Source organism: Erpetoichthys calabaricus, chromosome 18 (genome assembly GCF_900747795.2).
Source record: "Erpetoichthys calabaricus chromosome 18, fErpCal1.3, whole genome shotgun sequence".
Lineage (NCBI taxonomy): Eukaryota > Metazoa > Chordata > Cladistia > Polypteriformes > Polypteridae > Erpetoichthys > Erpetoichthys calabaricus.
Window position 1 is genome coordinate 10,177,797 of NC_041411.2, and position 12,990 is coordinate 10,190,786.

Sequence of the window (12,990 nt, forward strand, 5' to 3'; positions counted from 1 at the left end):
CACTGAAAAATTAGGTAATAACGCCATGCCACACTGAAGAAGAGTGATTATACATTTTCTCCAGGCTACAAGAACAACTGTTTAGATCATTGGGCTGTGTTGCTTTTTTCTGTTTATTCACACAGCTGTTTTAGCCTGAAGCTGAAAGTTCAAGTCCATGGGGACAAACCTAAAAAAACTGTGGGACAAGTTGTTACATGGTTGGCAAAAGCAGTATTGCTATTTACTGAATCTTAATACATAATTCGGCAGTCTCCTCACTCACTCACGTCCGTCTGAAGCCGAATGCGCAGTCACCTTCTGTGCACGTCGCCTTCTGTGCACGTCCAAAGCCGAATGCGCAGTCGCCTTCTGTGCAGCTGCCCGAAAAACCTTATGAGACCGACATCGCGGCAGGCCGCGGATTTACGGCCGCAAAAATTCAAAGAGAAAGGAGACTACGGCCGCGAAAATTCAAAGAGAAAGGCGACTTCGACCGACATCAACCCCAACATCGCGGGAAGTGGCGGATTTACGGCCGCAAAAATTCAAAGAGAAAGGCGACTTCGATTAAAGCTCTAGAGGCCTGAAAGGCGATTTCGACTACAGCTCAAGGCCTAATTACGCATTCACTCAATACACCTATATCAGGTTTGTGGTGCTTATACTTATTATACATTATACTATTCCACTCGTGCCCGTTTCATCTTACGTTGTCGAAATGAGCTCTTTGTCTGTATAGAATATTCAAGTAGATAAGTGTAATAAAGAAAAAAGCCTCTTATATTAAGTTATGCTACAATATCATCACCTTGTACTAGAAAATAGTTGCTGTAACTTCCAGAACTGTAAGAATTCTCATTTAGATCAGAAAGCAAATCTGAAGTTACAAGTCCTGGGGGAAACATGCCAGTAGCTCAAGAAACATCACTTTTATATTGAATTTGGAATATGATAGTCATAAACCAAGGATTTTTAATTCAAAAAAATTAAAACAAGAGTGTAACAAAACTATACAGTTGCATTGAGGACAATAGTAACATATGTACCCTACACCACACTGATGTAGAATAACAATGCACCTTTAGCACAGAAGGCTAACTGTCTAGTTTCTCACTCTACTGCTAAGAAGATCTGCATGAGGTAGTAGGTTTAAGGGCAGGATGGGACCAACCTATATCAAACAAACTGTAGACCCATTATGATTTGAAATTACTCTATACCTCTAATTCTATTTACTGTTATTATATCTTCCAGTACAGTAAAAAGCATTTGTTTCTAGCCTTTATGTGGTGGCAAGCAGTGCATTGTAGAAGGACACTGCAGACACTAATTAATAAATACAGCAATAATATTTAAAAATAAATACATATAAATAAACATGGAGTCATTCCAAATTAAATATATAAAAATAAAAAATCAGATGTAAACATGCACTGTATCAGACGGAACAAGTAACAATAACACGATGAAATAGAATAGCTTGTGTAAACTGATTGAAAATGCAGGTGTACTCTTAATTGATTTTTGTTTCACAGGTCAAACTAATGACTGCATAGGAATTAACAATTTAATGGCCTGGGGACAGGTAATACTGGCGATTATGGTGGCACGATATTGAACTCCACAATCTTGCTTGCCATCTGTCAGTGGGCAAATGTTTTGCTGGTAGGGTTTAGTGTTTGCCACAATGAAAGGGACTTTCTTTAGGCATCTTTTTAAATAAATGTTCTCTGAGGATGTGAGCTGGGCACCAATGATGAATTGGGCCTTTTTAACCATCCTTTACCAATTCTTGTGGTCTTTCATACTACAGCTGCCATACCAGACTATGCTGCAGCTAGTCAGCAAGCTTCCAGCTGTGATTCTGAAAAACATGATCCAGGGAAACAGATGGACTTTTGACAGACCACTCAGAAAGTGAAGGTGCTATTGAATCACTGGTGTGCTGAGGGACACCGACTGATCTTCAGTGAAGTGGAGGAACAAGAACTTAAAATTACTCACTCTTTCTATGGCTACCTCAATGGTACTAGGGTGTTGTACCGTGTTAGCCATTATGAATGTAGAGAAAAGCCAAGCAAAATGACACCTTTTATTGGCTAACTAGAAAGATTACAATATGCAAGCTTTCGAGGCAACTCAGGCCCCTTCTTCAGGCAAGATGTAATCAAATTACATCTTGCCTGAAGAAGGGGCCTGAGTTGCCTCGAAAGCTTGCATATTGTAATCTTTCTAGTTAGCCAATAAAAGGTGTCATTTTGCTTGGCTTTTCTCTATGGCTAACTCATTAATGTAAAGAGTCACATGGTTCCATCCAAGGCCACAACTGGTTATAAACGTTTTCTGACGTTTGGGGATATATTGTTATTACACTGTTCAATAGGATGTTGTCCGTCCTTGAATGATCATTGTTAGTAATGAGAACCATTACTGTGAATTATCTCATGCTTGGCAACACAATCACAGCAAAATGCTAAGCACACAGTCCTTGTGTCCTCCAGTGTTCAAGTAAAAGTCCTCAAGTCTGACAGTCGGAGGCTTACCAGTCAGGGAGTTCTTGATTCATTTGAATACGATTGTGTTTACTTTAAAGACTCTGAGCTTTGATATTAGTGGGGGGATCAATGCACAGCAAAAGGCAATAAACCATATTCTCATGTAAGTTTTCATTTTGTCAAGGTGGATTAGTGCTGCATGGATGGCTGTTGAAATTGCTTGCTCTTTTGATCTGTTTGCACAGTAGGCAAACTAATGCAAGTCCACTGTGTGGGAGGCTGGACCTGATATGGGCCATGACCAGCTGCTTAAAGCACATCATGATGATAAGGATGAGTGCCACAGGCGGGTAGTCATGCAGACACATGACTGAAGATTCTTGGCTATAAGAACACCAGTTGTTGTCTTAAAGCCAGTAGGGACTATAGCCTAATCAAGAGTCATACTGAAGATGTTGCAAAAGATACCTGCCAGCAGATAGGCACACATTTTAAATGTGTGGCCAGGAATGCTATCTGGACCTGCAGCTTTCCAAGTGTGTACTCTCATAAGAGATTTCCTCTGTTTATGTATAGGCAGCATGAGAATATGTTACTCTATTGGCTGTTTGCATATTGTTTGTTTCAAAACAGCTACTGAAACATTTAAGCTCATCTGTCAAGGAGGAATTTGTCCACAGGTGAATTTCCTTTTGTAATCTGTTTCGCCCTAATACCTTGACACATATACAATATTGTTTACAGCTTTTATTGAAGTATTTTTTCACCATTTTGATAGTTGTTTTTACAGTTCTGAAGCCAATACTGAGAAAGCCTTTGACAATTCACAGTGCCTACCTTTTGCCATATCACGGGCTTTCTGCAGAGATTGGGCATTACTGATCATCCTTATCTGTCATTAGACAGTGTTTATTTCTATGATGAATACATCATCATCATCATCAATACATTTCCAGATTTAAGAAGTTACTGTATATTTGTATTCTTTTGTGTTAGTTTGCATTTACTTGGAGACTGTTGGTTTTAAGATATTTAGTCAATACTAAACAAACAGTCTGCACCATCTTACCACATTTTCAGTCTTCTTACTATTGATTTGACTCACTCCAGAAATAGTCTGTATAACAAAATTTTTATTAACTCTTAAAATCATTCATCGTTCCCTCATGGAAAAAAGTAACAACAGCCCATCCAAAAGAAATCTTCTTCCCTTAGCTGATTCTGGACAACAAAGGTTTGCTTCCTAAACACTTCTGGGTGTATCTTATGGATTTTTGTCTGCTGATCACAAAAATCACCTTTAAATTGTCCTATCACATGCAGTTTTATTGTGATCACTTATTTTTGTCATTTAAGAGTAATGGCACTGTGACCATGAATTCAGCTTGTATATATGTTAAAGATTGCTGATCCATAAGCAGTTGGCTCCAGTACAGAAAAGTGGCGCATGAACCACTTGTTGACTCAAGAAAGATATTTCTGCTTCCTCTTCATATAAAACTGATAAAAAAGTATGTGAAAGCAATGCACAAGGATGGTGAAGCATTTCACTACGTGAGACAGATGTTCTCCACAAATAACTGATCCCAAGATCAAGGAAAGCATTTTTGTAGGTCCACTAATCAGACATGTCATCCAAGGCAAATAATTTGAAGATCTACTACTAGAGACAGAGGAAATTGAATGGAAAGCATTCAACGCCATTGATTACAATTTTTTATTTGAGAGCTACAGAGCACCAAACTACATCAAACTATGTGACAACTATGCTTCAAACATACAAAACCATGAAGTGCAACATGTTGCTATAAATTCATGCTCTGCGCTCACATTTGGACTTCTTCCCTGCTAATCTTGATGCTGGCAGTGACGAACATGGTGAAAGGTTTCATGGAGACATTGCAACAATGGAAAAGCAGTATTAGGAGCACGTAGAATCCTTCAATGCTGACAGACTATTTTTAGATACTTAAACAAGAAGCATCAGATGCTGAGTACTAATGAAAATCAGCAGTACAACATTTTTAGCTCAATTTAACTAATACAATGTGCCAAAATCATTAGGCAGTTGAACACACTAAATTTGATAAATGTTTCTCCAAATTCCTACGTGATATAGTCTACCTGAATTTGCATTCACCTTGAAACTTTCTATCATTATCACCAAAAAAGTTTCAGGAAGCAAAACATTAGAAAAAAATGTATTAACTGATGTTCTTTTTTCACTTTGTGGGATGGTTAAGAAGCTGGAAGTTATGGATTTGAGTCCATGAGTAGGGTGATCTGCTACATCACAAACATGTTACATTACAGTCAAAAATAAATCGTGACTTTAAATATATAGAGACTTACTGAGAACCTTTTATAAAATGCATAGTCATGGACCTTGGATTGAAAACGAGACACAGCTCAGAAAAGTAACACACTTTTTTTGTTTTATAGACGGCCTACTATAAACACTGCACAAGCATGTTATATAATGTATAGTACATTTGTTTTGATTTCTTAGTACCCAGAAAGTGTATCCCATTATAAAAACAAAAAACTAAAATGTAGATATACAAACTAAACACATTATCCAAGCAAATCCATTTTTGCTCTCGAGACTCTTTCTAATAAACAATGAAAACTCTCCAAATGTCCTGACAAAAGCTAAGCCATTTAAGTGCTACCCACACCACTTCAGGAAATTGTAGCTGTGCCAGTTTCCTGAAACAACCTCCCCCCCGCCCCCCCACCACACACTGCTCCACCAGCTTATCTTTTCTCCAACACAATAGAACAGAGAAGGGCATAAAAGCTTTAAGCTTTTGTTGAGTGTTTCCCTATTTTTCGAAGGAGATGGACTTTATTATTTTTTAAAGAATGTATTATGAATTTTAACAGACAAGTCAGTTGTCATTCCAAAACATGAATGCATTTTATGACTTGCGCTTAACTTCTGTGTGCGTTTTACAATTCCTTAAGATGATGTCTCATTGAAAGTTCATTAGTAAAACAATTAACTGAATGAATGGGCAACGCAGGTGTACAGCGGTAAATTATTTTGTCTCACAGCTCCATTTATTTAGGATCACTTCCTGACATGAACATTGTCTCGGTAGCTGGGGAATGCTCATTTCATTCCTACATGGAATTTGGGAGATATTATAGTCACACCCACTTTTCAAAAAATGTGCATATTAATTTACAGACACCAAGCAGCTTAATCTCAGAATTTGTGAACATGAAATGCTATGAAATAGCTTGTACTTTGTCTAAAGGTGGTTGCTATTTTGTGCACATTGTTGCCAAAATACAGTCCAGTGTCATGTGACCTGCAGTTGGAAAGAGTGGGTTAAAAAAAAACAGTTGGACAGGCTGACTGATTTACATTCATTAAACCATAAATACTGCATTTTCTCTTACAGACTCACTACTAAAGCTGTGGCCGTGCTTCTACCAATCTTAGGAATCTCTTGGATTTTTGGGGTGCTTGCAGTGAATGAACAAGTTCTTGCATTTCAATACATGTTTGCAGTATTCAATTCTCTGCAGGTATGTACTGTATATTTTTCCAGCGAGTTCACTTTGACAGCACCACTTTAAGGCTCCCCAAGAAAACATTCTAATTACACTTTAAAGCAAATACTGTAACACCTGATAACAATCTTTAGTTATACCACCCATCTCTCACCTGCTAGATATGGGCTTTCCTTGAGTGTGACCTCATCAACTGAAGCACTGGCCCAGACATAACCAATACAGAGAGAATACACTGGGTGAATCACTACAATTCTAATATGAATGAAGCACTGTCTCAACAAACTAAAACAGAAAGATACAAAAGCAGTTGTTTTTTTGGATCCCGGTAGCAATGGCTGGTACAAAGCACACCTGTTTAACCTTTTCCATTTTGGTAAACAGTTCTTCAACCAATACGAAACTTTCAACCACCAATCCAAGAACACTGCCACTGCCATTAGCCATGTATCCATTACTACATGTTATTTGTGAAACTGCATGTAGCTTAATAATTATATATGTGTTTTTGCCCCCTCATTAACCACACTGAAAAATACTGGAACTCTTTTATTTGTACCAAGCTTAATAATTCACCTGTTTGTCAACTGTCGCACATCCACAAAAAAATGAACCTATGGGCAAAAAAGAGGTTTTTTTGGGGGATGGCATGAAAAATCAGAGATTTGTGGCAGGTGCAGGCTTCAGCTAGCTGGAGTGAGAGGCAAGCAGACAGGCAAAGCTGGGAAAACCAGACACCAAGTATGCATGCCCTGCTGATAAGGCAACAGGAAAGACAGAATACTAATGTTGGTACAACCTGAATCATCATTCTTTGTTTTTCAGGGATTCTTCATTTTTCTCTTCCATTGTCTTCTTAACTCTGAGGTAAGATGGCCTTCTTTACGAAACACTAAGACAGAGTATTGTGTCAGGCTCCATTTTCTGTGTAATATACAACCAAACTTTCAGAATGAAGTTTACAGTTCACTTCTGTCATGGGGAAATTAATATTGTTTTCTTTTGTAAATGGTGTCAGTAAAAAAAAGCAGGAGGTTTAGCTCATACACATGGGTACCCATACCTGGGAGAAGTTGGCTTAAATAGAAAGGGCAATGTCTTCCATTTGTTAAGCCTCCTTTCTTCTTTTAATGAAAACCACTTATTATTGTGGTTTAACAACTTATTTAATATAGTATATGGTGATATCTGGACTGGGATAGGTGGTCACTTTTAAATGTCCTATTGATGCTTGTATAAGTGGTGTGCTCTGCCAAATAAATAGATATGAGACAAACAGAACTGATAGGTCAGGTCAAGTCAGGTTGGGGAGCATGCACTGGTATAGTGCATTGCTGCACCCACCAGACGACAAAACACTTTGGGATCCTGGTTGGCAACCCCCCCAGGCAGACACGCGGTCCAGTCCCACCCTCCAAAAATGACCCTGTATCTGCTGCAGCCAGGTGTTATGTGGGTGTCCCCTTGGCCTGGTCCAGCCACTTGGGTCCTCAACAATGAGCATCCTGCGAGCTGGATCACCCTCGGGAATAGCGCCACATGGCCATAGTGCTGTAACTGATGCTCCCTCACAAAGCAGGTTATGTGCCTCATTCGGGACTCTGTGAGTAACCGCTCATTCGACACAAAGTCAAACCAACGATACCCAAGGATTCTCCAAAGAAATACAGTACCAAAGGAGTCCAGTCTTCATATCAGGTCACTGGATAGCATCCATTTCTTGCAACCATCTAGCAAGACAGGATGCACCAGGACTCTAAAGACTTGGACATTCGTCGTTTGGCATAGGTATTGGGAGCGCCACATACCCCTTTCCAGTGACCTCATGAGTCACCAGAGACATGAATGTCAATGCCGAGGTAAGTAAACCTCTTGACAACAGGGTTGACACTCTCTCTGCCGACAGACACACAGCTCATAAATAAATAAATTGCCATTGTAGAGTAGGTCATTATAATGTCCATCCTTTGTTGCTTTTCTATAGGAGCAGCCTTGATCATTCAATTGTGGTTGTACCTCTCTGCCGCTATACTACTGGGGCAACAGCCTTTTGATGCATCCTGAATTGGTCAACCAAGACAGAGTCCAACTGATATACGGTGCTAACATTTTTAAGAAGAAGTGAATAAAATTTAAAAAAATAAAGCACATCCTATAAAAGGAAGGGGAGCAGTGAGCTCAATAGTGAAAAAGAATGATGAATTAGTGATCATCATGGAATACAGTATATCTAAATAAGGTGATTCCATTTTGTTTTGCAGGTCCGAGCCGCCTTTAAGCACAAAACCAAAGTTTGGTCTCTAACCAGCAGCTCCATTAGGAATGTCAATGTAAAACCTTTCAATTCAGATGTGGTGAGTTGTTCTTTCTATGAATGAATTAAGGCAAACATATCACTGAATTTATAAACACTTAAAGAATAATTTTTTTCCTTAAAAAAATTGAGGGTATCACATTAGGTACAATAAGCATCTGATTGAAACAGTGGTTACAAGTATATGTGCTTGTCTGGGTTTTCCTCATTTGCTCCTGTTTCATCCATATCCCATAGATATACAAGTTATGTTTCCCAGTGACTTTATAGTGTGCCGTATAATGAGTGTGGATGTGTTTTGAGTGTAATGGTTCTTGACTTACTGTTAGGTTAAGAAAGTCTAAGGGTTAGTGGATAGAGAAAAGACAAAACATACTTATTTTAAATATATACACATATAATATACTCAGTCAATTTCCATAGCAAAAAACTAAAGAAATAAATGTTGCATAAATGACAATAGCATCTGGGTACTGTCATACACTGCTTTGAAAAAAAAGGAAACAGAAATAAATGAGTACCGTCATACAAAATGTGGGCACATTAAAAAAAAAACATAACAGCAGTACTTTTACAGAGTTTACATTAACACTCTTAAAAGTCTAAAAGGGCTTGCGTCTGTGGCAGAATGTTTATAGGTTCAAGCTTCCGTGGCATGCTCTCAGATAATAAAATTTATGTGCTTTTTGGGTGTACAACCTAAAGGTGCAAGTGTAAACCAAAAAATTATTAATGTTTTTGTCCTTATTTGCTTTCACATCTCAGTATTGGCCAATCAATTACATTTACCTGAACATATTCTAAGAACAATGCAAAATATAGAGTACTGCAGATTAAACATCATAATAAAGGGCAAGCAGTTTTTTGATTTACTTTTACCTCCCAACTTCATACTTTAAAGCAAAAATCTTCAATTTAACATTAAATGTTAGGTGTAGCAGGCATTACGGAACTATACAATGAAGTGCTACTTGTTTCCTGGCTTCTGTCTAATAAAAGAAAGAGAAAAGCTGAAAATTCTCACATGAACATGCGTAAAATGCTGGAGTGATTATGTGACAAAAATTGAACTTTTTGATGAATCAAACTTTGCTTCCATTTTTATGATTATTCTGTTGTACTGAAGATGAAAAATGAAAATAAATAATAGTAGACAACAAATACAACAATTAAGTCATAGTCATAACATAAAATAATGAATTAATATGGTGGTGTAGCATTCAAAAATCACAACATCCCCAAGCTCTTTCAATAAACACAATTTGTCTCTTGGGCCCTGATTGTATTTCTGACACTTATTTGTATTGATCTTGTAGCTGTGCTTTCTGACACCAATCCAATAAAAGTGTTACAAGGAGAAGGAAAATGAAAAATACAAAAAACACATTTAGCAGTTTTGTGTATTTACAATGAAAGGCAACACAAAAAGCAGCTGCATTAGACATCCAGCCTCTTCTTCAACACAAAGTATATAAAGAAACAGAAATCACTGTACCTAAAACACTGTTTTAAAAAATGCCATTAATTAATTTTTTTCCCTGAACAGATGAATGGAAACAGACCAGGTGCAACTCCAACCAAAATGAATACGTGGGATAAAAGCACAAACTCAGCCAATCGTATTGATCTATCTGCAGTGTAACACAGGTGACACCAGGATATTTGCTTTTGGACTTCTGACATAAAAGAAAAAAAAAAACTAAAAACAATTTGAATGGAAATGGAATCTGGCACTGAAAAGTGTATGTGAAGAAGTACAACTCAACAACATATGACTTGATTAAATTCCTTACAACCAGAGTTACTGAGAAGCTCTAGAAACACTTTTTATTTTTTGTAGGCTGCTATCACATCATGGTTTTTACTGTAATAATTATTACTATTACTATTATTTTTATTATGTGTGCTCAATTGGATAGTCAGTGTGTCATTATTCTTTAACAGAGGTGTCTGGTGTCTTTTATCCAGAAGCCTTCATGTTTTCAAAAAATTGATTAAATTTGAGGAAAGTATATTTTTACAGGTTAGCTAATCACTTTGGTTAAGATGGGAAGCCAAACATAAAAGACTTTTCTAAATGTAACTGACTACAGCTGGCATTTCAGCTTTGCCGCCACCTGATTGCTGATTCTGTCAGACATTTTGGTTATTTATATTATAAACAAATTCTAGCGTAAATCTAAAGTGCCTTGTTAAATCTCTGAGCCTTTATTTCTATAGTGTCTTTCATCATATATATTTTTAATGAAAGCCATTCACAATAAACCAAGTTTAACTACAAATAACACTGCTTTAAACATGTAGGAAGAGAATAATGAACTAATATAACTTGTTTCTTTCTATAACAGTCGAAGTATTACAATATTACAGAGAAAAGTGGAGTAGCCCTATTTAGGATAGTAAAACCTTATTAAACAGGGCATCAAAAAGTATTAACACAAGATTTGTGTAAAAAACAAAAGTAAAGCAAAATTAAGTATTAGTAATCACCCTTGTAATTTTAGCTGTTCTAAAAAAACATGGCTCCTTGATGGTTAACAAAAATGGTTAGATTGCTGAAACAAATCATTCAGAATGTCAGAGTGGTTACTGATGATTCCTCCAAGTAACTTGGATTTGTTTCCCTGTTGCAAGTTTTGTGTAAAGTTTGAAGTCAAGCCTATTTTCTCCAGACACTGTCAGTTTCTTCCACATATCAAAGAGATGTATGTTTGAATAAATGGATGCTCTAATTTGGGCCAGAGTATGCCAGTGTATGTTGAACATGACCAAGAATAGATAATCAACACTTGCATATGATGAAGACTGGAAAGGCTCAGTCTTCCTGTATTTCTGTAGTAAGTAAAGCAGATTCAGAAAACGAATGGATAGATTAAATAAATCAAGGTAATAATGGGATAGATAGATAGATAGATAGATAGATAGATAGATAGATAGATAGATAGATAGATAGATAGATAGATAGATAGATAGATAGATAGATAGATAGATAGATAGATAGATAGATAGATAGATAGATAGATAGATAGATAGATAGATAGATAGATAGATAGATAGATAGCATTGTATCATAACCTGCAAGGACTGTCCCTGTACTGCAGTGTGGGTGTAATGGATGACAGGATTTAATAGAATATTTCCCATCTCTTTTCATTAAAATGGTTACTAAAGATGTGGTTAATTTACTTTGTAACTCTCAAAATTCCTGGCATCTTTTCCATTAAAATATTGCCCTGGAAACTGTCCCACATATAAAAGTCCAGGCAAAGGATATTTTTTTAGAATAAAGCTATATGCTTACAAATTACATCAAAAAAGGGAATGAAAATGTGCAACAACAATGAACACTAATTAAGCTTGAGTATTTTTGGAGCATTTTTTGATTGTACCAGAAACAAGAAAATAAAAGATAAATAACTGATTTCAGCTGTCAGTAAGGCATAAACAATTGATAGAACTATGCTTATTTACTCTGTTCCCTCTAATATTTCAGTGTATTTTTTATGAAATAACACTGCTTCACTTGAATTGCCTGCTGTGAAAACTTGAAGGAAGCTGAAAACAAAACACACACACTTAAAAACTGTCTGATAAAGAAGACCGGTGGCACTATTAACTAAGAAATGACCAAGAGTAGCTCAAAAAAAAAAAAAAAAAAATCAAAGGCTGAAGTTTTGAAGGTCATTTGTTTTATTCATCCTTTTAGTAACACTTCTCCTGTATGACACTTTGAGTCAGCGACTAAAGCTGTTTAAGGACAAGCCCTGTATAAGGGTGTTATATATAATAGATACATTTAAAGTTCACTTTAGATATTCTGAGTTTCAGTGCACTGTGAAAAGGGCTAATGCAGACCAAAACTGCATCTACTGCTGTGTTTACTAGCTCCTCCCACCCTCCAGGCAACTGCAGCTTTCTATTTCCAACTGCCAAACACAACCTAGAAAGCATACACACATAATTAACAGGGTTTCAAAGCAGAAAATGTATTTTCATCTAATCATTCAGTGGCATTTCTTTTTAATAAGTAAAATTATTCTTTGCAGCTTCAACAGTATACAGTATGAGATATTATATATCCCATATTCAATTTCCGCTTCTCTTATCTGACAGTCCAATAAGAAATAATACTGTATGCATTATTTCATTCCACCCAAGCACAATGCTGATGTGATGTTTTAATTATTATTATTATTTTTAAATTAACATTTCGTAAGAATAATGAGTTTGGAGTGTAACATTTTGTGTGAAAAACATACAGATTCCTGCAAAGTCCCTCTGTGTTTGTAATTATCTACTAGACTACATGACACCTAGCCTTTGTAATTAATAACACTTGCCCTTTGTGTATTGCTCAATGTCACGTGGAGTGTGTTTGTTGGAAAAATTCTTTTGTGTAAATATTTACAGTATGGACTTTGTGAAGAACCTACAGGACATTTGTGAAGTCCTACTGTTAATATTGTTTTCATTATCTTTCCGGATAAAATGTGACTGAATTCTCATTATGCTTATTCTGTTAAGTTTGAGTTTTCTGTAATTTTCAGCAATGATTGTAGCATTTTGTGACCTTTTTTACTGTTAATAATGCTATTTAATTCATTGTCTTCTGTATCTGGCAAAACCTCACCAAAAAGAAATGAAAAAATAAATTAAATATAATGGCTATGTAATTAA

The 12,990-nt window shown here is 36.5% G+C and overlaps 1 protein-coding gene across 2 annotated transcripts in view; it reads left to right on the forward strand.

Moving 5' to 3' along the window:
• adgrd1 (adhesion G protein-coupled receptor D1) overlaps positions 1 to 11,207 on the forward strand; it is a 150,218-nt gene extending 139,011 nt beyond the window's left edge. For both annotated transcript variants that reach the window (XM_028824798.2, XM_028824799.2), the window contains 4 exons: positions 5,888 to 6,014; positions 6,825 to 6,866; positions 8,261 to 8,353; positions 9,860 to 11,207. In XM_028824798.2, the coding sequence (XP_028680631.1) occupies positions 5,888 to 6,014; positions 6,825 to 6,866; positions 8,261 to 8,353; positions 9,860 to 9,955 (358 nt within the window). In that variant the 3' untranslated portion in view covers positions 9,956 to 11,207. The remainder of the gene's footprint in view (positions 1 to 5,887; positions 6,015 to 6,824; positions 6,867 to 8,260; positions 8,354 to 9,859) is intronic.
• Positions 11,208 to 12,990: the final 1,783 nt, after the last annotated feature.